Genomic DNA, 25,825 nt, shown 5'->3' on the forward strand with positions numbered 1-25,825 from the left:
AGGGGAAAAAAAATCTGCCCCTAAATGCTGGTGGATATGACCCAGTCACTGAAGCTAGTAACAACTGTTCTCATTTTGTCAGAAGTTAAGAGGAAGGCCTACCTTCAGATGCCCTGAGCTATGTGTTAAGGATGACCTTAGATCTTCAAAGGGAGGAACCAAAGTATTCACACAACTCAAGGCCACATCTCCTGCAAGGCATGAAAGCAGCCAAACCACCACCCATGCAATGCCTCCAGCCTCCACCAACATGTAGACCTGCACACAAGCCCTGCAGCCCCCTCAATCCTGGCAGCCATCCCCACTGTGCACCAGACTTTAGCAGGTCATGGCCCCGCCACCCCACCATGCTGCTTCCCTGTGAGACATCCCAAGCACATCTGTGGCTTTGGCAGGAAACTTCCATTGAAAGGAAATGATACCCCCATACTGGGAGGCAGAAGGCCGTTGGAGCAGCCCTCAGCCCATGGAAGTTCCTCTCCAAAGCCTGCAAGCTGTCAGTCTGTACAGGAACAGCTCTGCCCAGCCTTGGCCCCAGAAATGAAATCCAGACTCACTGTGAAAGTTGTCGCTGCTGCTAGCCTCTGCCGCTGCCATGACACGCTGACTGGGCCCTTCTGGCATGGCCCTTCCTGACAGTAAATGGGGCAGAGAGCAAGAGGGGAGAGAGAAGAAAAGGGGTGAAGGGAAAGAAAGGGTGTGCTTGAGGATGGAGGAAGGAGGAGAAAGGGGCGGTGCATCTTTAACTGAAGGGGTATCCCTCCTGACCACGGCGGGCACATATCTCTCCCATGCTCTAGGCAGGAAAGCTGACAACAGTCTTCCATCTGCAAGCACCTCACACAGGAGTCCTCCCAGAAAACCACTCACAGCCCAGCCAACAGACATTTCTAGGGTCATGACACCCAGTTCTTTTCCTGTGGGAGCCGCTAAGACTCTCCAAAGGATCAGCTCTTCTCCTGACACAGTGAGCATCTCACCCTGGGAAGAAATGGGTTTATCTAGAATTTTCAACACCTTAGGTCAAAGACTGGCACTTTCTCCCAAACTCCTGATGGTGTTAGAAGAAAATCTACAAATTCATAGCTAGTTTTAGAGCTTCCTGGACCCTGTTCATTGCCTTTCCGTTTGGGAGGAGGAAGTGAGCCAGCTGAGCATCACTGGTGTGGACACTGAGCCCTCCTGCACCTTGCTGTCAACAGAGAAAAGTGCTAGTCTTCTCCTTCACAGCCAGGAAGGCTTTCCAAGAAGGTAGTGGAGGGGCTGAACTAGACTTCTTCGGAGGGGTAACTGAAGTTAAATTAATGATGACTCTCCGATCAAGAGTTATGTATAAAGGAAAAGAGACAGAGCCTCTGCTCTCAGTGGAGCCAGAGGCAGGGACACCACTGAGAAGGACCTAAGGAGGAAGCTGGATGGTAAGGTCTCACATCTGGGGATGCAAACCCAAACTGAAGCCAAGGAGGTCTTCCATGCAGACAGTGAAGTGCGGATCTACAGTGTTTGATGGTGGCAAGGGAAAAGCAGAAAGAAGAAATGAATGGAGAGGGAGAAGAAGAAAAAGATGTATGGGAAGTTGGGAAGGTGTGTTATGGGTGAAAAATCTAAAAAAAAATCTATTGTGTTGAAGTCCAGCACCCCTGGGACCTTGGTACGTGACTGTAAGTGGCCCTAAGCGAGATAACCAAGGTAAAATGATGTCATTGCAATAAGCCCCACTCTAATATCCCTAATGACCTTATGAGAAAGAAAATGTGGACACACATTTACAGAGGCAGGACCACATGAGGCCACAGCAGAAGGTGGGCATCTGCAAGTCGAGGAGACAGATCTTAGAAGGAACCAAATATGCCAAACCTTGATTTTGGATTTGCAATCTCCAAGCTGTGAGAGAATAAGTCCCTAATGTTGAAGCACTCATTTTGCTATTGGCAACTTCAGCAATGGATGCAACGCCTCGGCAGCAGGGGAAGTGAGCACAGGTGGTGTGGAGCAGGAGGCAGACTGGCTGGGCTGGCCCTCAGCAGCTTCTTGTGGGACAGGTCAGAAAGGAGACTGGCAGAGTGCAGAGAGCCTGGTGCTCAGCGAGAAATCACTCACCCAGGCCCTTAAACAAGGCATGGGTGGCTTGTAGAAGGGGAAGTTATGCAGTGCGGCCCTGCGCCTGAAGGTGCATGTTCTGATCCCGGTATTGGAGCAGCCAGGATGTGGACGAAGGTAGTTCCTGCCAATGTGCAAAGATCAAATGCTTCTGGGGTGCTGTGTCATAGCAGGTAGGTGCCAGAATCAAAAAGGACTCCTTTGTGGGGAACCTCCCAAGAGAGTGTTCATGGATGCTAACTGGCTGTTCAAGAGGGGAAAGCAGGAGATAACTATGGTGAGTTTATTTGGAACATTCCATTCAGTTGCCAATGAACTCTCCAGGGGAGGCTTATGGCGGAAGCAATCAAAGAGAGAAGAGCAGAAGCTGGAAATGTAAATTTAAGCTGCTTCTTCATCAAAGCAAGAAGGGGTTGTAACCATGGATGTGTGAGGTTTGCAAAGTAGATGTCAAGGATAGCTGTACCTGAACATTAAATGAGAGAAAGGAGAGAAACTAATGAAAGAGGTAAAGAGTGACCAGGAAAGGGAAGGCATTGCAAATCCAGATGTGACTAAATCATTGAACAAGAATATTATGCTGTGTCAGGGGGGGAGGCAGGATGAGGGGAGAATGGGAGGTGCTTTTACAAATGTCATACAGCGGAGAGTTCAGAAGGGATGAGCCTTGAGAAAAGTCATTTAAATTTGGCCACAGTGAAATAATTACTGACCCTCAAACTGCAGATTCAATGAAGTAGTAAGAACAGAAGGTCAAAAATTAAGACAAGATGAAACTATCTATTGTAATATTTGAGGAGACAAATGGAAATTGGAAAGGGCAGATGGGTCAAAGGAAGATTCGTTTTTAATGTAAAAGAGATTGTGTAGAAGAGAGATTTCCTTAGTAGAAAAGAAGAAGAAAGCATTCACAAAAAGACTTCACAACAAGATAAACATAGTCATGTAGAAAGGTGGGCTAGAAAGAGGCCAGGCAGGTAGCAGATAGCAAAGTGGGAAAAGTACAGAGGAGCCAATGTGAGGAGATGGGAGGGCGTGTCTGGCCTAATATTTCATAGCGTCATGGAAAGATATACTTGACAGTTCCTCCTGCATACGTAATGAGTAACTAAATCACTCTACCGTATCTAGGCAATCTCTACTATACAGTCACCTTTTATGATCTGAGTTGGAAGAAAGCAAAAGTTTGAGGTCATCTACTGTACCCTGACAGCCAATGCATGTGTCTCTACAGCATCTCTAATGTGTGAGTCTCTGAATTTTCTGAAAACGTGAGGATGGACAGTGGGGAGGGGGTTTCCACTGTCATGCAGATCGATATTTCATTTACATATAATAATGATAAATGCCTGTATCACTGGGCTTCACCACACTCTTTTAGTCATCCCACCCAATGGAATGTATTGTAGAATCCACTGTCAAACCAAAGTAATGGAGGACCTGCCCTCAGCATCTCCGAATTGAGGCCTGCTTTGTGATTTCTGAGTGTCTTAAACTAGAGTACCCTGGGTATCAACCTAAATCATATCTGCCTTCCTGTTTATTGCATTTAGTGGACATTTATGGAATGCCCAGTATGTGCCAAGCATAATGTTAGGCACAAAAAGTGTGTAATTGCTAAGTTAACACCGTAGAGAAACCTCAAGCTACTGAGAACAAATATGCATCAATAGATGTCCTTTAGAATGTGTTAATACATTTGACAATGCACACACACACACACACACACACACACACACACTCACACACACACACAGCTGCTGCAACACAGTTACAGAGTCTGGGGTGACATTCTTTGTCTCTGACCACCTCTTTCCTTGCTTCTAGCATCCTTCCGTCTCCCTTGTACTCAATGAGTTTGTGTAACATTCTTGGGACTACCCTTGGCTCATAGCACTTGTTGCTGGTTGCTCAACTGCTACAGCACAGACGCCAAGCTCTCTGAATTAAGGTTGCTCTGGTGGCCAACCCCGACTCACCCCCACTGGTTACCTCAGTTTCCTCGAATAGCCTTTCTATGAAGTCTCGTTGGAAAACAAGCATGAGATTAGATCATTACAGGTACACTCCAAACTCTAAGCTCATGGGGGCCATATGACACTGGTATGCTCTTTAAATGTCTTATCCAAAAAAAATTTGTTCTTGGAAAAAATACTTGTTACTAAAAATATCTAACCCAACTCTGCCTCTCATTTATTGTGCAATTTAAGGAGTACCAGCAAATCTCTCCAAGCCTCAGTTTACATGTCTGTAAATAGGAATAATCACACCAACCAGTCAACCTCACAGAATCTGATGGCAATCAGGTTGAGCACTGTACCTGTAATAATCTTGTGTTGCTTCCAGCACTAAGCGTGTGAACTTGACAATCATCTGCTTGTTTTCCTCCTCTCCCTCCAACCCCCACTTCTCTCTTTAAGTGGATTTGACAAGATGAATCCAAAGTTCTTTTCTACCTATGATTTCACAAGTTTTCCATTTTAGTTAATCCAAATTTTACCAGGCATCTATCAATGGCTCTCATAAAACACTTATGGGAAAAAAGAAATTAATATATATAAGAAAACAATCCAAATGATTAGGGTCATAACAATGAAATGACTATTTCTAAAGAACTGGATAAACCTCTGCCTGAGAACAGAACTCTAGCCAAAAACTTAAGCTTTTGAAATGCTTAATTTTCAAAAAAATTAAAATGTGTTTAGGGATAGTATGGATACATTGATAAAAGTTTACACAGAGTTAGTTGCTGGCACTGAACTGGCAGAGAAATCTGTATAAAGACCACCAAAAACTATAGTAGAGTAGAACAGGAAATAAAAATCTACCCAGAAACAAGGTACTTTTACTGTGCACAAGCTCTAAAAATTAAGCAACTTCTTAAAACTGCTTCTTAAAACTAAAGGTAATTTATGACACTAGGGCGCCCATGCCATCTGTGAGCATGAGCAAATAAACCTAAATGAGCTGCAGTAATGAAGGGAAACCTGGCAGGCCTCTGCCCCTCCCCACAAGAGTTCCACCAACACAGAAGCATTCAATACACTCCGGCCTGTGCTGTCCTAAAATCCTTTCATTTGAGAATATACCTACAAAAGTCCAGTAGAATCCCTGGACAGATACCACTAACCAGGAAGATCTATGCCAACAGTGCAATTAATGGGACATAGATGCCACCTATCTCTTTTGCAAAATTCATAACAGATATCACCAGTTGATCATACACTTTTTCACTGGTGCCAGATACAATCCATCACTCGACTCAGAGCAACTACCACCGGCGCGTCAGGACTTCTTCCTGAGATAGACTTATCATCTCAGAGCAAAGTAATACTTGGTAGCCAGGCGATTAGATTCACAAGCAATAAAATGACTTATTTTATAGATATGAGGGCAATTCTGTGACATGGAAAGCATAGGAGACTACAGTAATAAAGCGACTCCAAAGTATTGGAAAATAAATAAAATATATTGCTGGCATAACATGAATGAAAACATGGATGTGTAGCCAAGGATGACTGAAAAAGCTCGGAGACTCTCAGGCCGTGAGAACCAAGCCCAACTGATACAGAGAAAAAGAATACTATATGTTGGGAGCCGCGGCCGAGCCCGGTCGCCTTACTTGGCGGACGTGAGGCCTGTAGGAAAGAGCAAAGCCTGAGCTAGATTACCCCTCCCATCGAGTGTGCTAAGATGGCGCTTGTCTCCTGCTTCCTGCTTGGTAAACAACCCGCTCTGTAAGATAGTCTGCCTAGCAACAACTGATGTTAGCCAATCAGCCCACATCGCGCGCTTTGAACTGATTGGCCACTGTAACCATATAAAAGTGAGTGCCTCTCCCGCCAGAGGGAGAAGCATGGAAGGAGCCGCGGGGAGCGGACCGGTTGAGGCTTCGGCCGGGTAGGATCCCGGGGCAGACTGTGAGGAAGACAAATAAAGAAAAGCTTGTCCACCACGAAACCCTGTTGCGTGCTGTTCCTGCCGGCCGGGAGCGACACCGACAACTATATACATTTCAGAAGGGGCATTGACTGGTGAACTGAAAAATGATGTCTGGAACTGGCTGCTGGCAATGCATATTGTCTCCTGCCCTTGGGCAATGGGGAGAGGAAGATTTATGCAGAAGACATGGAGTACTTCTGAATCTGCTGGGAAGCTAGCATTAATTACCTGGATCTCCTAACTCCCTACCTCTGACTTCTTCCTCTTCTCCCTAGGTTCATGCTTTTCACATAGACCAGCACTAAAGTGAATGCTTTGGTCATAGAGCCTTTAGACAATTGGTCCCCTATGTGGATTATGTTACTCTTTTGGTACAAACTTCAGTCCAATTGGTACTTAAATTTTTGTGAGACATTCACTCAGTCCTTTTCACTGATAAGCTGGTGTTTGAGCCATTTGTGGGGAGTTAGATTCAGTTGCCTTTCTCTTAGAGGGCAACAAGGTACTCTCCAGATGTGCTTACCCAGAGTGCCTACATAGTGACCATTGGTGCTTGCCAAGTAGTGACCCAGGAGATACATTTAAACATGGTTAAGCCAATGGAGACATTATTTCCTATCCATTACAAACACTTCACATAATACTATATATATATATATATATATATATATATATATATATATTAAAATTAAGCATTTTTATTAAGAATTCAGCACATAAAAATCATTGTGTTAAAATAGATTGGCTTCCTCTGCCTTCAAGGTAACTTAAGTGTTAGGGAGGTATTAGAGTTTGGATCTGGAATGCAATCAAAGACTTATACATAAAAGGCTTGGTCCCCAGTTGACGGCACTGCTGGAAGGTGGTGGAACCTTTAGGAGATGGGACCTAGTTAGAGGACATACGTTCCTAGTGATGTGTCACTCAAGGGTGCATTTTGCCTTAGACTTCCCTTCTCTCTGCCTCCTGACTGGCATGTGGAGGGCAGCTTTCACTACCACATGATTCTCACCATGAATGTTCACCCTTACCACAGACAAGAAGCAATGGAGCCAAGTAACAATGGACTGTACCCTCTGCAAACATGAGCAAAAATATATTTCTCTTCTTTTAAGTTATTCTAAAGTATTTTGTCACAGCACTGAAAAACTGACTAGCACAAAATGTATGAGACAGACACATACTCAAACGGCTCTCTATTCCCAAGGTTCTAGGGCACCTGATCCTCAAATCTTCCTGTGTGAAGGAAAGTGGCACACCCTTAGGAATTGTGAAGAATGAGCTTTGTAATTCCCTTAACTAGTTCTCTTAAATAGGCTCTTCTCCCTTTTCATTTTAATATCCAGCATCAAAGACTCATTGCAGAAAATATTGTGCATGTAACTCATTTAAATTTTCTTATATATAATTTCTACCAATTCACTTACACAGAATTCTGGAGAACTTTATCCACTGAAGAATTCATGGTTCACACTCATCAAAAAGTTAGCTCCTGCCTAAATCCACTAATCCACAGTGGAAAACTCCTTTGCCCACATATACTTTCTCTTTCTTCCTGGGCTTCCCGTAGACCAACAGGAATATCTAAGCCAGTTCTAGACAAAGGAGCAGATAGCTTTGTTTTGTATCTCCTTGAGTTCTCTTAAACAGGCTCTTCTGCCCTTTAATTTTAATATCCAGCACCAAAGACTCATTGTAGAAAATGCTTTGGCATGTAACTCATTTACGATCGCTTATATATAATTTCTGCCTATTCATTGACAGAGAATAATAATAACCATGTATGGAGTACCTAATAGGTGCCAGGTAATTTACATACATTATCTTATTTAATCTACACAAAAGAAGAAATCATTCTTCCCACCCCTTTTTCAGATAAGGAATCTAAATCTTAGAGAATGTAAGTAAATTATTTAAGGTCACATAGCTCTAAACTCAAACTCAGAGATTCAAGTGCAGATCTGCCAGACTTCAGAGTTGGTGGGTGCTCGGCCCCAAGTCTCTAAAGCTACCTGCCTTGCCACTTCCAGCTTTGTCCTGTGAGATGAGCTAAGTCTGGAAAAAGCAACCAGGAACAAAAGCTATGCTTAAAATTCTGAATTTCTGATGTTGTATTGATCCAGTCCTCTGCATTCTCCTCCTCCTCCTGCTTAGTCACAAGCAGAACACAAATTCTTGGGCTTTGAGGATTATGAGAGAAATACAATTCCCTACCAGGAGGAAGTCAAGGGAACACAATGTCTCTTTACATGCAAATATCTTAATTACAGCTGGTAAAGAAGATATTTGTATGGAAATTTATGTATTTTTATATGTTATATATTCAGTGTGTCTCACAAAACAAAAGGTCTTTTGCTCCTAGGAAGAGAAGTGGAGCCTGTTGGGATCCATCCATCACTGCCCTCCGCAGGAGTGGAGAGAGAATCAGGGACACAACACAGGCTCGTCACCTCCTGCAGCCTTTTCTCCTCTCCTCGGGATGGCTTCCAATAATGCTGCCTCCAGTCTGGAACTTTCTGATGGAGCATCTGCTCTGTCTTGTCTCCCTGGTGTTGATCCCCACAAAGTTGCTAGCATTCATAATGACAATGCCATCCCACCCATGCACCATATTTATTGACAGGAGAAAGCAATCCAGTTTCAGAGTTGCAGAAGAGGAGACCCAGTCTAGAAGACCACTCTCTCCTAGACTGCTCTCAGGAAGAGGAATTTATTTTTTTAACAGGGAAAAGGAGGGACATGTTTGCATTCCATTTGTTCTCCACGAGTCAAGACAATCCATGAATAAAATATTCACCAGCTGTTAGTTGTCCTGAGTGCTATGATGTCTATTTTTTAATAGACAAAGTGTACTTATCTCTGCTAAAGACATTGAATAAAATAGACTTATAACAGGTAGGATTAGATAATCCTGAGAACTTCTCACTTGTAAAGGAATGTTAAAAATTAGAAAGCAAAAGATAAATCTCTGATGATCATTTCCCTTTGCCACTGCTGGAAGGAAACTTGTGGGATCCCAGGAGAAGCTCCAGAAAAGGGCGAGCAGAGCATCTGTCTAGGACTATTTTGATGTCATTCTGCCTGGGGCCATCCAGGTGAAATAGATGACATTTAAGACTCCTTCCGTCTATGTGTTTCTTAAAGTTGAATGATGTGGCATTTGCTTATCTAGTTCTAACACCCTAGAGACACAAAATAGATTGGGTGGCCTAAAGATGCATTTTTTAAAAATCCATCCTGACCACAGTTTCACTGTTACTCACTCACAAGGTTGCAATCTAACTGCAAGAGACTCTTGAGTTCCAGGCTGTGGCCTGTAGTTTCCCTTTCTGAGCTGCACTGATTGCAAAGGTTTCTCTTCCATCCTCTACTGTGATTTCATCACCTTGTTCCTGTTGCCCTGTATTTCCATGACTGGCCATAGACTATGCACAATGGGAGGCTACTCTGTGCAGGGAGGTGAATGGTCCAAGTACGTTCACCTCATGGCTATAGTCAAGTAGTTCACCCTTCATCCTCATGGTCTTCAGACTGTCTACATCATCCTCACACCAGACTTCTGGGGACCCTTCTCCACATTCTGCTCTGCATGGACAGAATGCTTGGGTTGCAGGTAGATGTCTTACATCACCAGAGCATTTACCAGGAGTAAAGCATATAATGGTCTGGGAAGGATAGAAATAGAAGAGAACAGAGATGGAAGAAGAACTCAAATAATCCCCATCCGTGAAAAGTATAAACACAAAGTACAAAAACAATACTGTCCATGTAATTTATTAGGCTGATTTTCATCTGGTTACCAAAGGCAGAGCAGAAAAACGAACTTCAGTCACTAAACTAGATCCAGACAATAGTGAAAGAGTTTGTTTCAAAGCTAAGTATTGTTCTTATTTTATATATGTATTTAATTATATAATTTCATTACTGACAACTGAACTCAGGGCCTTTGTACCATTATTCCTCCAGCACTTTTCTTATTATTTTGTGAGACAGAATCTCACCAAATTGCCAAATTTTCCAGGCTAAGCCCAAACTTGCAAACCTCCTGTCTTAGCTTCCCAGAAGGCTGGCATTACAAGTGCCCACCACCACTTGTGATTTGTTCTCTTATTTTACCAGAAAGAAGATGACCTGAGATATTGAATAGCTGTGGTATGGGATCAATGCAATATTTGAGAATTTTCTAGATGATTTTGGTTTTATCCTGTATTTTGACCACATTTCTCTCCTTTGCTCAGGAAACTGAGCTCCTCCCTCTCACAGATCATTACACATCCCATACAGGATCACTTAATCCCATACAGGAAAAACCGAAAAAGATCACAGAACTGGGATCCAAATTCAAGATTATACAGAAAAAAATTATATTTCTAGTTCAAGTACTGTACAAACAGGACAGGAATCAAGAGCACTGTGTCCTAAGTCTTACTTAGACTTATCTCTGGATAGATTTCATTCTTGACTACATCCCAAAATGTATGATATTTTGTAAATAATCAGTGTGCAAATCCACTGGGTTTAATCAAGGAAACAAAGTTGTAATACTTATAATTAGCATAAATCTACCATACACAGTTCCCCCTCTATTCCTCCCCTTTTGTAGCTTTGTGCAGAGAAATAAATATTAACATTTACGTTGCTTCTCTAAATATACTTGAGAAGTGCATAGCAAAGCTCTGTGTCTCCTGCAGATCTCTGCTGTGACCACGCCTCCTAACCAGCACATCACCTTCCATCAAACCTGACAGAAACAGCAAACGGGTGCTACAGGGACAGAAGATCCCAGCAGGCCCATTCCTCCCTCTGGCCTCCTAATAGCTGCATTGGGAAAGATTAACTGGATCTCTGTCCACTTGTTGCTTAAACACGGTTGCCCAAGACTGCATGACTCTCAAGGATTCTTGGAAGAGTCTGGAATCACAAGTTTCTCACAAATCAGGGTTTCTCAGCAGCTCTGGCCTTGGTGTTGTAGGATAGCTTCTTATAGCTCACCTATCCCCATTCTGAAAACCTGAACTGGGAGCCCGGGGCCACCTGAGGGTGCCTGTAAGGTGCCCTGGAGTGGAGGGCTGTCGTCAAAGGAGAAGCAGCACCCTCTTACCCCTGTCTACCCACAGCAGTACCATCACCCTTAAATAAGGATTGGCTAAGTGTGATATGTAGATTCCCGGACCATAAAAAGGACATTAGTGAAAAACTGCTAAAAACCAGAGCAGCCTGAGTTTTATTAATAATTTATTCCACTGTTAATTTTTAAAATTTATTTACAAACACACCATGATTGCATGCAGTATCCACAGCAGGGAACATTGGGTGAAGGATGTATAAGAAGACAGTTTATGCTCACTTATCTTTGCAACTTTTGTAAAAATCTAAAATTAATCCAAATAAAATTTATCTTAGATAATGGAACGATCATGTTTTTAGGAATGAAATACAAATGTCTGCCCATTGTTCTCCACCATATAAATAAAAACATTGTTAACAAATTCCTAGAATATTTCAAAAACACCAGAGGAACAATTGTGCCCAGTTTGTGGGGCCCGGCTACAGGACAGCTGTGGGACTCCTCATCCTAGACAGTCAGCACCTTTTCCTTGCTTAGGACCTGGGTTTAATCCGGAGACACTAATGATTGAAGCTCCAGGGCTAAACCTGGCTAAGCTCCCGCCAAAGAGGGTCAGCATCCCTCAGGGACTGCTAGGTCCTGCTGCCTGGCCTTTCTCCACTGCTTAAAGCAGCATGCAAGTCTTCCTGCCGCTGGCCTCTGAGTAAGGGATTGTGATGGAGAAGCTAGCTGACTGGTAATCACTCTCTCGGAGGGAGATGAACCTGAACAATGTCATGAGGGTCCTTCCTCTTTGCATTAACTCAGGTCTCCAGTCAGAGGGACATGGACTAGAATGGCATCTAACTCTGGCAGCTCTCCAGCCTTCACCCAGCTCCTGGGAGGGATGCCATGTCTGCTCTACCCAGGCTGCATCTGAGATCATAACTCCTTCCCCTTTCTGAGGTAGACCTGTTTACTTCAGAGAGCAGAAATGTGCAGTGGAAGCACTGCCTTTCTCTACAGGGCAAAGACAGTAATATTCCCAGGCTGCCGTGCTGGGTTGCAAAGTCTAATGGGCAATTGGGTGCAAGGGAGCTCAGGAGGTTGCAGGGTAAGGCCACCATCAGCAAAGTTCCTATTGTGATTCAGTTATTGTGATTCAACTATAATTATCATCTGCATGCTCTTTCTGCTTCAGTGGGTTCAGAAGTTACAGGTTGGGTGACAGGAGGGTTGTCATTTACTGGCTGAGCCTCCCAAACTCCAACAAATAGCAGACAGCACAGTGGCACCATGTGATCCTGAAAGTCATGGCTTAAATTTGCAGCACTAGCTTTTACATGTAAAAACAAATAAGTTATTTCATAAGCCAGGGCTCTCTTCAATGTGCTACTAACTGCTTGACCTCCAACTGAGGACAAAGAATAAGTAGTCAAGACTGGGAAGAACCCTCGCTTTTCAGCTAAACAATCAGCGAATATTCTTGCTCATCATAAAACTAGAAGTCACTTGAGGAACTCTCTGATTAACTCTCAGTTCTGCTCAAACTCCTGTCCTGATGAATCCAAAAAAAAAAGTCCCCCCGTCCCAGACCAGTTGATACAGTTCTTGGGCATCTGTCTTAATCTCTCAGGAAACTCGTTTCTGGTAAGTTGATGAGCCATAAACATCTCTGGAATTCTCAGAATCTTCAGCAAGTGAAAATTGAACAAATCACCCAACCCATATTACCCATCTAATTTCAAGAAGGGGTAGAATTTCTCAGTTCTGTATTTTGATCTACCAGGGAAGAATCCCAGAATTTTGTCAGTTATCTAACCCTGTTCTGCACAATACCAGGAGGTTTTAATTAGAATATGCAGCATGTTCTGGATTCCTCCTTAGCTACCATGAATTTAAAGTACAAGCTGCTCTGGTTTGTGTTTCTTCTCTTTTTCTCCTAAGTACATTTCCTCACCTACTAACTTAGATGCCTTTTGATTTAGAACATGCCTCCTCACCCATCCAGGCCCTAGGTTGTGTCTCCTTGTCACTGTGTCTGTTCTGCTTTCAAAGAGAATAAATCAAAGCACCTTGATGGCAGGTGGGGCCAAGCTCCCCCAGAGTTTATAAATGCTGCATGACGCCAAGAGTTTCCAAGCAGAAGAGGAAAGGAACTTCTCAGGATGGCTTCCTGCACCCTCAGGAGTAGTAATAGAAAGTGCAGGTGCCTTGTCTTCTCTTTCTTAGAAAATTCTCAAATATGAGATGCTCTGATCTTCAACTGGAATACTGGAAGGGAAAGTGATTTCTCTGTTACAGTGATAGAGACCGTCAGCTGCCTAGTGTAAGCTACGTTTTTCTGTGTGAGACACATAGACACTCCATTTTTCAGCCTCCTTTATGAATTGCGGAGCCACCTGACTGGGGTCTTGCTATGAAAGGAAGTGACAAATGCCACATCCAGATCAGACCTATTAACGGTATGCCACACACATTCCCCTGCCAGCTGGCTAGAATGGAGCTGACGCCCAGGATGACAGAGGACACCACATTAAAAAGAGAGTAGATGCCATCAGAGTTCACTTGCTCATACTGCTATGTGACCCAGAAAGGAGTAGCATTTGTGTTGGATCCATTATGTAGTTTTGCATCTTTTTGTTACAGCAATTGGCCTACATTAACTGCCTTCAGATAAGCTTTGTTCAGCATGCCCATCTTGGCACTGCAAAAGGCAGTTATATTTCAGCTCCAATAGTAGTAACAGTGATTAATATTTATAGAGCATTTATCATCTGAAGAGCTTTATATGTATTAACTTGTAATCTTTATAGCAAAGGAAGGTATTAGGGCTGTTAACCCCATTTTACAGTTGGAGGCACAGAAAGGGTAAATAACTTGCCCAAAAGTCAGATAGTAGGGACTACAGGAGCAGAAATCGAAGCCCAGGCAGTGTGGATCCAAGTGCCTCCCATATTTACCATTGTTGAGGATGCATGAGGTCACCAATAAAATCAAATATTCGACCTGCCAGATAGGCTTGGTCTAGTATTCCCACACCCTAGGGATTACTGTTATCATCCTTTCCAGGGGCTGCTGTATTCTCTGATTTAGAACCCAGGACTGTACTACCAGATTCTAGGTCGGCTCTATGGTCTCATACTTATGTTTACCTAGAATTGGACACTTGCCTGTCTCCTCTGGACACACCCCAGATACTGCTTCTACTTCCTTAGACAGGAAGACTCGCACCTGCAGCCTGCTACTGAATCACCTCATCTTCAAAGCCTCAGGTCTCTTTGGTATCTGATTACCTCCCCTGTCTCCTCCTGGTCTGGCTGGCTGACTTCCTATATGACCTCAAATGCATATCTTGACTTCAGTCATTGACCTTTTTATTGGTTGTTATCACGCGCCAGGCTCTGTGCTAAGGACACAGCGCAGCAGGGAGAACAGAAAGATCCACTCCTGGCACTGTGGTTGTGTGGGATCACAGTGCCCTTGCCCATCCTTCCCAGACAGGACAGCAGCATATCACCTCCCCTCAATTAGAACATCCTTCCCTGAAGGGTACTCTAAACTTTTCTTTATTCTAAATTTGATCACCCAGTCTCTCCGTGTTCTTTGATGTGCTGAAGGTTTAACGGTGCCCAGAACTCATCCTCATAGAAGCCAGTTTAAAAGAAAATCTTGGGATCACTGAGTCAAAGATCCACAGGAAGAAGAGCTGTCTGTCACCAAGCCCCTTCTTAAGAAGACAGAGCACTCTGCTCTGGGGCTTTGCTGTGGTGATGTTTGTTTTCACTATCTAAATGTGTGGCAGGAAATTTGGCAGCTCACCTTTGTAGATCGTTTGCATGCCACTTACGTATGAGCCAGATGGTGCCTCTTTGTTTCAAGAAATGAAAAATGAAAAACACTATGCGAAGTGGTTTATCTCTATCGTTCTTCCTGCCCTCTAATGTATACCCTAAAATCCTCACTGAGCAGGTGTGCATGTACACACACACACACACACACACACACACACACACACACATACCCCTAGATTTTCTGTGTTATCTGCATTAGGAATGAGAAGAAAGCAAACCCTTGGGCCCTGTAATCAACAGTAGCAGAGAGGTCCAAACATTCCCTGGGAATCAGCTTGCAGAGAAAATCTTTCACAGTATTTTCTCCATCTGAAAAAAATCACTGTGCTCCTCGGGGCCTAAGTCAGTGCACACTGAACGACAAAGTCTTGCATAAATCACCCAAACAGGGGCTAAGCTCTAAGACTCATGAGTGAGACCATGTAAACACTAACCAGAAAAAGAAACAAGATGTGGGGCCAGGGATTTAGCTCAGTGGCATAAGTGCCTGCCTGGCAAGCACAAAGTTGTAAATTTGATCCCTGATACTTAAAAAAAGAATAAAGAAAAGAAAGAAAGAAATAAGTGTGGTGACCTAGTATTTCTATGTAAGTTGAAATCTTAAGAAGAAAATTATCCTGAGTTGACCAATTTAAAGACCTACCCCTTTGGACCAGTTGTGTGTTCCAGTGTATTTTCTCAGTGGTCAAAAGGTCTCTCTTTCTGACCCAGAAATTGTGTCTGGAAATCAGAATACCTCCAGAGTACTCTTATCTTGGGTAGGTAAAAAGCACATAGGAAGATTAAGAAAAAAAAAGCATAGTTTACCCTCTGAGTAGTGTATTACTGACTCTTTTAAACAAATTAACTTGCTTAACATCAACAAAACAAAACTCTGTTGAGTAAATATTTTTGTCCTCGTTTTTAAAGTAAGAGTTTGAATGGAGCTTAGGGACACGGCGTTGAGATTACATGACAACTAATGACACTCAAGCATCAGAAAGTGAGCACAGGTGAGATTATGCCCAAATCCAAGAATTTCCTTGTCTTCCCAAAGTCTCCAAGATAAGGAGACTTCAGGGTACATAACTGTGAGCTCAAGGACATTTACCGAAGAGTGCAAAAGGAGGAGCTGTGTTCACATTAGGATGTTATGAGGTCCGTGAAGATATGATATAATCTGCTCTTTTATGTTTATATTATACATAAAGAGAATATACTATTTCCACACCAGCTGCAGAATACTCAAAATGCTAAGATTTTACTCCCATTGCTAGCCTGTCTTTTCTCATTTCACCTCGGAGCCAGAGGCATATGTTTGCAAGCCAGCTGTGCTCACCTAACAACCTGGCATAGCACTCACGATGAAAGAATGGAAGCTACCCGGGGTGCAGGTACCCCCCATTCCCTTCCCCTTCCTTCAGTCTGCCCTAACAGCTATGCTAAGTGAGATGGGTTTAATCCTTGATTTTTTCCCCCCAGGAGTAAAGAGCAACAGCTTATAGCTATTAAAGCAAGGACAAAAACGTATCTTTCTCCTTACTCAGTTTTTTCTTTAAACCAGGACCAAGAACTATTAAGTGCAAAGCTACAAGCCTCTCTGAAGGCTCAGTTGGCACATTCAGACACGGTTTCCCAAGACCCTGGTGAAGCCAGTAGAGACCACTTTGGCATAACTAAATATCTGCCTTTCACAGAGAAAAAGAAAACAAGACTGAAAAACAGCGAGCCAGTCCTTTCATCAACACCACCATAAATCAGATTTCAGTCCGGCAAACCAGCAAACCTTACTAGACAGAGTGCAAAGGCATTAAATGGTGCCAGCCCCAGCTCAGCACTAAGAAATCCATGACCCACGGGCCCCCTTAGTAACCACACCAATGCCTCTTTTGGAAACAACTGCTATAGATGCTAAACAAAGACTCCTCGTTGATTATTTCCTGGCAGGTCTGCGCTGGACATCAGTCTATGGCTCTTGCCCACTGTGCTCTCTCTCGTTTCCTACAGAAGCTGCCCACTCTGCGATGGGCATTCCACTTTCTCCACCTTAGGTCTGCTTTGCCTTAGGTATGCTTATCATGGTGTATCATTTGCCATTTTTTCACTGTACCATGAACAAATCACTCTGCAGTTGTAAAACACATTTCTCATACATTCCCTTTTTCTTTGCTAAAATGAAATTCCTTGAGTGATCGGTTTTAACGCATGAATGATCTTGTTTAGGCAGAGCCATCAGGAGCATGCAGATAGCCTGCTCTGCACACTAAAGCCAACCCCCAATTCCTAGCCTCCTGATCTGCCAAGCTCAGGCAATAAGACAGTTACACCGGGGCTCTTTGGATCACATATGACCATTTATTCCCTATGAATAAAATCAGACAATTTGCCTTTTCCCTTAATACAGACTGAATAAACTGTGTTAAACCTGACTGCCAAGTAAAGGCTGAGGGACTTGGAAGGTTGACTTGATCACGAAAGTGGACCTGTCATGAATAGGATTTGTGCCCTTTTAAAAGAAGCCTCAGTGAGATCCTTTGCACCTTCTGCTGTGTGAGGTTGCAGTGAAAAGAACGTCATGTCAGAACCAAGAGCCAGGCCTCCATTAGACCCAGAAGCTGTCAGAGCCTTGATCTTGGACTTCCAGGCTCCACAACCATGAGAAATAAAATGTTTATTGTAAGCATCCCAGCTCAGGGCATTTTATTATGGTAGCCCAAATAGACTACAACACCCTGATACCTTTAAACCATTACCTATCTCCTTCTTTATACTACCTGTCCAGATTCTTTCCCCAGATGACATCCCCAGAGTAAATCTCTTCCACCTTATACAGCAGCAGTCCCCAACCTTTTGGGCACTAGGGGCAGGTTTCATGGGAGACAATTTTTCTGTAGATATGGGGTGGGGTGTAGGTGGGGTTGGGAAGGCATCATTTCAGAATGATGCGAAGGAGCGTGCAGCCTATTTCCCTTAACACACCTGTTACACTACTGCTTGCAGTAGGGTTTGTGCTCCTGTAGGAATCCAATGCCCTGGTGATGTGAGAGCAGGCGAAGCTCAGGCAGTGATGTGACAAAAGAGAGCAGATGCAAATACAAAGAAGCTTTGCTTGATCAACTAACAGTTGCTCGCTTCCTGCTGTAGGGCTCCAGTCCTAACAGACTACAATCTAGTACTGGTCCGTGGCCTGGGGCTTGGGAAACCCTGTTTTAGAAGCATCTTCTTCTCCATCAATTTGCAGATATTATCTCATCTCTGAGTCTCAAGTGAAACCTACATTTTCCTGTCAGGGAAAAGTGGCATTCGTAACTATTCACCCTTTCCCTGGCAAGAATAAGCCAGAACCACTCAGTGATCCATGGGAACTTCCCAAAGTCTAAAGGAAAAGGGTTCAGGGAGCAAAATAAAATCCTATTAACATGAAGTAGACAAGTGTCTGGGAGGAAAACTGAGTATGTTAGCTCCCCTCATAATTATAATTTTTTCCCTAAAATCTAAACTGCCCTTTCTCCAAAGCTAGAAACTTATAAAATGCTTTATTTCCTCATCTTTGCAAACACTAAGATTTTCTGCTCAGTAATATATTCACCATTTCTGATAGTTTACTTTGGGTTCTACTTTTCATGAAGATCTACCTTTAGAAACATGATTATCCTCACATACTCACAAGATAATTCCAGGGAATCAAATGTGGCCAGAGTAAGATTGGATCAGAGTCTAGGTGGAAAGATGCTAACATATAGCACCATGCTGGACTTGTGTGGGTGGGAGTTTGGGCATATATATATATACAATTCTGATTGCATAAAGAATGGACATGAGTGTAAGTAAGAACACAATGCACAATGCACATGTTATTGGAATGTACAGATACAGCAGTCTGGTCAGATGTCCGAAAAGGTAGCTTGCCGAGACAATAATAAACAGGTGTGTTAAGAAGCAGGAGCAGCCAAAGGATGATTATTGAGTGCATGTCTGTGCAAGCATGAGTATATATATGCACCGCAGTGACAGGGTTAATGGACAATGACAAAGACCTGTAAGCAAGGTACTAGCTCTGCCACTGAGCCCTGCAGCTGGGAAAGTCACCTTACCCTGTAGTAATCGGTGCTGTAGACATCTCTGGACATGCCAAAGTCTCCAATCTTCACCAGCAGGTTGGCTCCAACCAGGCAATTCCTTGTGGCCAGGTCCCTGTGCACAAAGTGCTGGGAGGCCAGGTACACCATGCCCGAGGCGATTTGACTGGCGATGTGGAGCATTTGAGAGAGCCCTAGCTCACCCTTGGCCTGGCGTGGCTGCCCATCCACAAGGATCATCGCATCCGGCCCATGGGCCCTTCAAGGAGGTGGGAAGGAGAGAGAGGGAGCAGAGAGAATTCAGGAGATCAAGGGAAAAGGCCTTGTTGGTTCCCAGTACTCTGGAACGCCCCATAGAAATGAATGAAATTCCTCTTCCCATGTTGCCTATGGCCTATTTCTTTTTACCCAAAATTACACTGAGTGTGGGGGAGGGTGAAACTCTACAGCCAGATCCCCAACTAAGCTGACAGCCCAGACACACTTGAAAGGAACCGAAAATAAACATCATATATATATATATATATATATATATATATATATATATATATATTTTACTGCTTACTATGATTTTCCCAAGTGTTAGATATTCATTATAGAATAATTAATAAAATGAAAACTAACTCCAAATAGCCCTTACTCTGTACCAAGCACTGTCCTGGTTGTTTTAAATATAGTCAGTTCTTTCTACCCCAATTTTGAAATAAAGAAACTGAGGCACAAAATGATGAAGTCACTCACTCAAAGTCCCCAAGGACCCAAAATGGATGTGTGAGTAACCACCTGTGATACAAAGGGGGCCTCTAGGAGGGTTTAGAACTTCTGCCCAGGAGCTGCCCCTGGGTTCCCATTGGGTAGGCAGGGCTGTTCCCACACCATCCTAGTGCTGGTGCTCTCAGGGGCTCCCACATCTGCACAGTAAACAATAGGACACCCTCGAATCCATACTTCCAGCCACCCCACCACACTTCTAAAGACCAGATCATTGGCAATAGCAGCAGGAGAGGATGGAGGGACCCTGCGCTTCTGAAGCAGAGGCCTGGAGAGCCCCACACCCTTTCCATCCCAAATCGAGGGCTGGAATTGTTATCCTAACACCTTGCCCTGTCATATCAGTCATTTTTAGTGTTCACTCTTTCCTCCAGAAAGCCCAATGAGCCATAACCATGGCCAGGGCTCTTATTTATGAAGTAGTGGGCTAAGGGGCCCTGGTGTACAAAGCCTGTTTTACTGCTTCTCCAGTGTCCAGTGAAAGGCGCCATTAAATATGAGCGCACTCATTTTATATCTCCAGTGGGCTCTGCCTACCACACTACTTGGACAGAGAGCTGCTGTGTCCATCAACGAGGGAGGCAATCAGCAGACAAGACCCCTCCTGTGCACTAGGAGAGCTCATCCACCTGCCTCCACACATGGCCACCTGAGAAGGAGGGAGCAGGCAGGGCTGGCCTGGGACGAGCAGCCAAGAAGCCAGGTGCCCAGAAGGGTTGGGTGACCTGTGGCTAAGAACTTCCTGTGTTAGGGTATTCTGGGGGAACTCAGCCTTGATTGGCGGAACCAAGGGAGACAGCATCTCCTGGGAGTCTGGTCAGCCAATGATACTGCAAAAATATCCCAGGAAAAACGTCCCAGGAAAACTGTTGGGCCTTGATTTGGACAGACTTGGCCATGATGTTTTTAGGAAGGAACCCAAAAAGTGACACAGAGGTCTCTTGAATGTCAGGAAGTCCCTGCAGAACTGTGCTCACATGCAAGCCTTCCTTGTACTTGTCTGTCACATGTGCCACAGATGTGGCTCTTCAGCTTCTGTGTTGCCTTCTGTGTTTGTTTCTGTTTTGTTTTGGGGGTTTTCCTCTGTTTTTCTTTTTCTTCTTTTCTGTTTCTCCCACCTCTTGCCTTTACTCTCATTCCCCCTTGTGTCTCTCCTTTGTATTCTTTTTCCTTCCTCTTTATACTGAGTATGCTCGTGGAATAGGGAGATACCCAGGAGCTCTCTTCTACCCCGCTGGTAGCACCTGAGAATGCTGGATCTATGGAGAGAGAGTGGGGGGACTCTGGGACATGTTGCTCTGACCTCAGAGGAACAGAATCACCAGGAGAAGGAGACCTTGAGTATCGAGAAAATACTTCCAGAGTTAGAAGCTACTATGGCTCATAGTTTTCAAAGAATAGCAATAATTTTATTATTAATAACTTTCATAGTAGCTACCATTATCTAAACACCTAGCTACATGCAGAACTCAGCATTGTACCTGTGTGGACAGTAAACAGGGCAACAACTCTGTGCAACAGTTACTGATAGTTGTGTCTTTTAAAAAAGAAAATAGAGGTTTTATAATGTGCCCTAGTTATAACTAAGATGTAACAAATCTACTGGGATATAAACCCAGGACTGTTTTATGTTAAGATCTGAGTTCTCCAGGAAAGAAATCAATTTTCTTGTGAATGCAGGGTTGGGAGGTACAGAACACGCTATAGCAGATACTTTAAATTCTTCCAGGACTTTTTTCTTTAGAAATCCATTTCATAAGCAGAGGTCCAAAGACTCCTCTAGTCTCTCACTTGATATCGGTTCTTTCCATTCTCCCTCAGCACTCTATTAAATGTTTCACTTTGAAGAGATAGTCATTGGATTTTTAGCAAGTAGGCTAGAGCCTTCCACTGGAAATCCCATTCTTAGCCATGGAACTCGGTAGGATCCAAATAGTCCTGTAGCAGAGATCACACTCCAGGCGTCAAGGCCTGAGTGTTCAGCCTGCTTCTTGAGCCCCTCACACAAGACCAGCCCACATGTGAACACTCCCGGGGAGGTGGCAGCTGTGGCAGCTGCCCGAGGAGGTCCTAACTCTGCCCTAGGGGTGAGATCCTGTCTTCTCCGGAGAAAATAGATCCACCTTGCAACTGCATCCAGAGCTTTGGCTGGGGCTCCAGTCTTTTACCAGTTCTATCGTGATCCTCTCAAAGTCCAAATAATCTTTCTCCAGGCTTAGAGACCATACATTGATTCTTTCTAGAATAAGGTTATCCAAATAGAACATTCAAATGATGGATTTATCCAGACTTTTCCCTGCTCAGTGTGTTAGTTACTACCTACTTGTGGTTACCCAACTCTTGAAATATGGCCAGTGAGACCAAGAAAACAAACTGCCAATTTTATTTAACACTGATTAATGTAAATCTGTGTTTAAATAGCCACGTGTGGCTACTCTACTGGATGACATAGTTACAGAATTTACTCCCAGAAAACTTGCTCCTTTTTTTTCAACCATTTCTGCCTTCTGATGAGTTTGTAACATGTACCTTACCATCCATCATCAAAATGTCTTTGGCAAGAAGGTTATCAGGATGGCTGTGAGACATTCACTTTACTTTAGAAGTGAGGCATTTAAGACACAATAAAGGGCAGCTCTCTGCAACACTGGGGAAGGATGACTCTGGAAACTTGGAGTCGTCAGACACAGGCTGGAGGGCGCTCGAGATTCTCCCAGGCACCCATTCTAGACCAGACTCTTCTAAGCCCACCTGAGAACCAAGAAAAAGGGTGTAGGCCTCTTAAGGTAAGAACAAATGCCTGCATCCAGCTAAGGTGACAGAGGATACACATCTGAGAATGTGTGTCTCATCCTGAGATTAAGAGCACAGAGGGGAACGGATGACTTCAGAGAAAACCCAGGGGCTTGGTGCATCTGGGGTCAGGGATGGAGGAGAAGACAGCATTCTTGGCTCACCTGAGGAACTTGTTCAGGTCTCCATGTTTCATGTACTCAAAGACCATGATGAGGGGGTCCCCATCGCCACACACACCATAGAACTTGACGATGTGCTCATGCTGCAGGTTTGTGAGCAGCTCAGCTTCCCTCTGGAAATCCTTCCGAGCGGCCAGGGTGGGATCCTTCAGAGCCTGAGAACAGCATGACATCAGCTCTTAGCAACCAGAGGGCAGGCAGCGGTCTTCTGTACTGTTGGAACTGGCTTCCACATTCTGCTGCGTACCCAGTAAATAAGATTTGAAACAAACTTAAAGACAGTGAAGCTAACCCGTATTGCAAGGCCTGCCCACTTCCTCCTTCAGTACTTTGATCCTAGTAGAAAGAAAGCCACTTTCTGACTCCCACATTACATACATTGCCCAGAGATGTCAAACTGTGCCCACTCCTGAGCTCCAGGCTTCCACCTCAAACTATGTCCATCTCAGAGCCCCGAGTCTCCTCTGAAGTGTGAGTGACGGGAGACCAGGGCAGGAAGTGGAAAGCCTGATAGGAAGTGAAGATCCTGCTCTAAGTTTCCTTTAAAGAAATGGTCCCACTGTTAAAATAAATAGTGCAAACACCAATGTTCCAATGGCTTCACCTTGTAAACTAGCACACACCCATAGCCCACCAGATCAGGCAGGCAATGTGCCTCAGACTTCTTGTCTTCTCAACCTTTGATTTTCAGTGGCAAATGAGTTAGTATTTGTAGAAAAGAGTGATTAATTTGGGTTCTGGAAGACATGGTGTACTTCTATCAGAGATTTGGAGGTAGCACTGGAGGTAAGTGGAATGGTAGCTGTGGGAATGGCGGTTAAAAGACAGAAACTCTAGATACACCCAGAAACAGGGAGAGGACCACAAAGTCCCAGTGCAGGATCAGAAGGGTGGGCGTCCTATGGCCACCAAGATGTTCTTGTGGACGAGAGGCTGGTGTGAGAGACAAGCACACATCAGGCTGCTTCCTGATTCGGGAAGAATAACACACCCTGGAAAAGGGTAAGCTGCCAATGTGTTTTCAGCACCAGAGAGGGACATGAAACCCAAACTGTACTTTGAGTGCATCTGTAGGCACTGCCCTGGGAGTGGGCGGTGCTGGCAGGATTGACCGTGATGTGTGCAGAGGAGGGGGCTCTCTGCCAAGGAAGGAGCCTCTCCCACAGTTTAGTAACCTCAGCAGACACAAAGCTGACAATAAGGAAGTGAATGTGAAATTCCCTTACCATTGTCAGGTTAGCAAAGATCTAGAAAGTATGGAGAATGGTTTGCCCTCTCTGCTGGCATCTGGTCTTTTATGATTAGTCGGGCTGACTGACCTCCCTGGAGGACCTCCCCCAGCCTCCTAGGCTGAGAGCCTTCTCATGTCACTGCAGCTCCATTAAGTAAAATCTATAGGGCCCTCTGGATTCCAGTCCTGCAATACTGTGAATCAAGATGCATCATACTTCATTATTGGCACACCCTAAGGAAGGAGACTCAACACAGGAAGGGCTCTAAATGCTACCTACTCCTTCCTCCCTGCTCCTTTGTGGAGCTGGAGCAGGCCTCTTTGGTAGTCAGCCCATATTCACACATCTTAACTTACAGAAAGCTACAGTGACTATATCAGTGCTCCGCTAGTGAGCTTCGGGGTTCTAGAGTCCTGCCCTGCAGGTCAACTCCCACCCAAACTTTAACCAACAACATCTCCTTTTTGTTAAAATTTGGAAAGTTTCACCAGTGTTTGATTAAATGACACTAATTACAAAAACTGTGACTGTTATTCTAGCATAATTTTCCATTTTACCGATCAGAAAACTGAGACCTGGAAAGGGGAAGTGGCTTGACAAAGATCGTGCAACATGCAATGGCGTGGGTCTGGAGTTGAGGATAATTGTTTGCCCAGCATACCTGTCTGAATTAATTTACCAAAGGAACTAGTCACTAGACAGATCCCTCGGAGTACAATGAAAAGATGAACAGGGAAGAGTGTGGGGAAAAGTACAGATATGGGCCACCAGCAGAGCAACTGGGTCCACGGAGGGAAGACAAAGGGGAGAAAGTAAGTAGGATAATTATACCAGTTCATAGTTGATTCCTATTAGAATAAATTGTACACAATTGTCCGCTTCAGCTTAGGAGGCCACCCTTGAGAAAAAGGAAGAGCTGTTGTGTCCACTGACTGCCAGCATGCAAGCCACAGACCCACGGATAGGCAGCCTCTCTCAGTGACCCAGCTCCTGGCCCCAGCTCCGAGCTACATGGGCTGGGCATGGGTGTAGGATGACGGGGAGTGACGTATTTATTTTCACGTAGAAGAAGGCACAAAAGGGTGGGAGCACCCAGCTTGGGTAGGACGGGAGAATATAAAGATTTATGCGAACACTGGATTTATGAGAAGGAAAAGTAGATCAAATTTGGGGCCAGCCAAATGGCCTCTCTCCATCTCTTTAAATCACTCTCCCGCAGTCTGGACACTGGAGGCAGCTGTGGGTTATTTCTGTTCTCAGCTCCGGAGCAGCCCCGGCCAAGGTCCCCAGGCTGGCACTCTGTCCTGCAAGGCTGACTTGAGCTCCTCGTCTGAGAGCTGAAACACAAAGCAACTCTGTTTCTCTGGGTCTTCCACCCCTCTTCTCTGCCTGAACACTCAGTTTTCCATCTAGTGGGTCAGGCCTGAAGTTCTTACGTCACTGTCAAAATGTGGGGTGTAGCAGTTGGGGTTCCAAACTGCAAGTGGCCATAATCTCCAGGGATTGATGCAATTGGGGCCAGGATGGCAGGAGAATAATGAGGAGGAGAACTGGGCCAACAGATCTCTTGGCCTTCACAGGGGAGTCCACAACCAGGACTTTCTTCATTACTGGAAAACGGCAAGATGGGTCACCAGTCAGTGGGCTCAGACAGAACTGGTATTTCTCAGAATCACCAGCTGCTGGTGGAGGTCCAGGGTCTTGCCAAGGAGTCTCTGAAACAAGCAAAGCTCCTGAGCCTTGCACGTGGGCAAACAGGAGAGCTGAAAATGGCTTCCTTGTCTTCCTCTTTTTGCTCCAAAGCTGGAAGACACTTCCCTTTTGGTCTTTCCCTCTATATGCACCT

The 25,825-nt window shown here is 44.4% G+C and overlaps 1 protein-coding gene across 4 annotated transcripts in view; it reads right to left on the minus strand.

Moving 5' to 3' along the window:
• Ntrk3 (neurotrophic receptor tyrosine kinase 3) overlaps positions 1–25,825 on the minus strand; it is a 382,309-nt gene that overhangs the window by 43,844 nt on the left and 312,640 nt on the right. For 2 of the 4 annotated variants that reach the window (XM_063250018.1, XM_063250017.1), the window contains exons 15-17: positions 22,730–22,902; positions 19,017–19,260; positions 558–632 (exon numbers count right to left, since the gene is read on the minus strand). In XM_063250018.1, the coding sequence (XP_063106088.1) occupies positions 558–632; positions 19,017–19,260; positions 22,730–22,902 (492 nt within the window). The remainder of the gene's footprint in view (positions 1–557; positions 633–19,016; positions 19,261–22,729; positions 22,903–25,825) is intronic. The other 2 variants (XM_003475257.5, XM_063250016.1) reach the window with 1 other exon arrangement.

The sequence above is a fragment of the Cavia porcellus genome, unplaced genomic scaffold (assembly GCF_034190915.1).
Source record: "Cavia porcellus strain 051 isolate PalLab524CR breed Dunkin Hartley unplaced genomic scaffold, mCavPor4.1 scaffold_6, whole genome shotgun sequence".
Classification (NCBI taxonomy): Eukaryota; Metazoa; Chordata; class Mammalia; order Rodentia; family Caviidae; genus Cavia; species Cavia porcellus.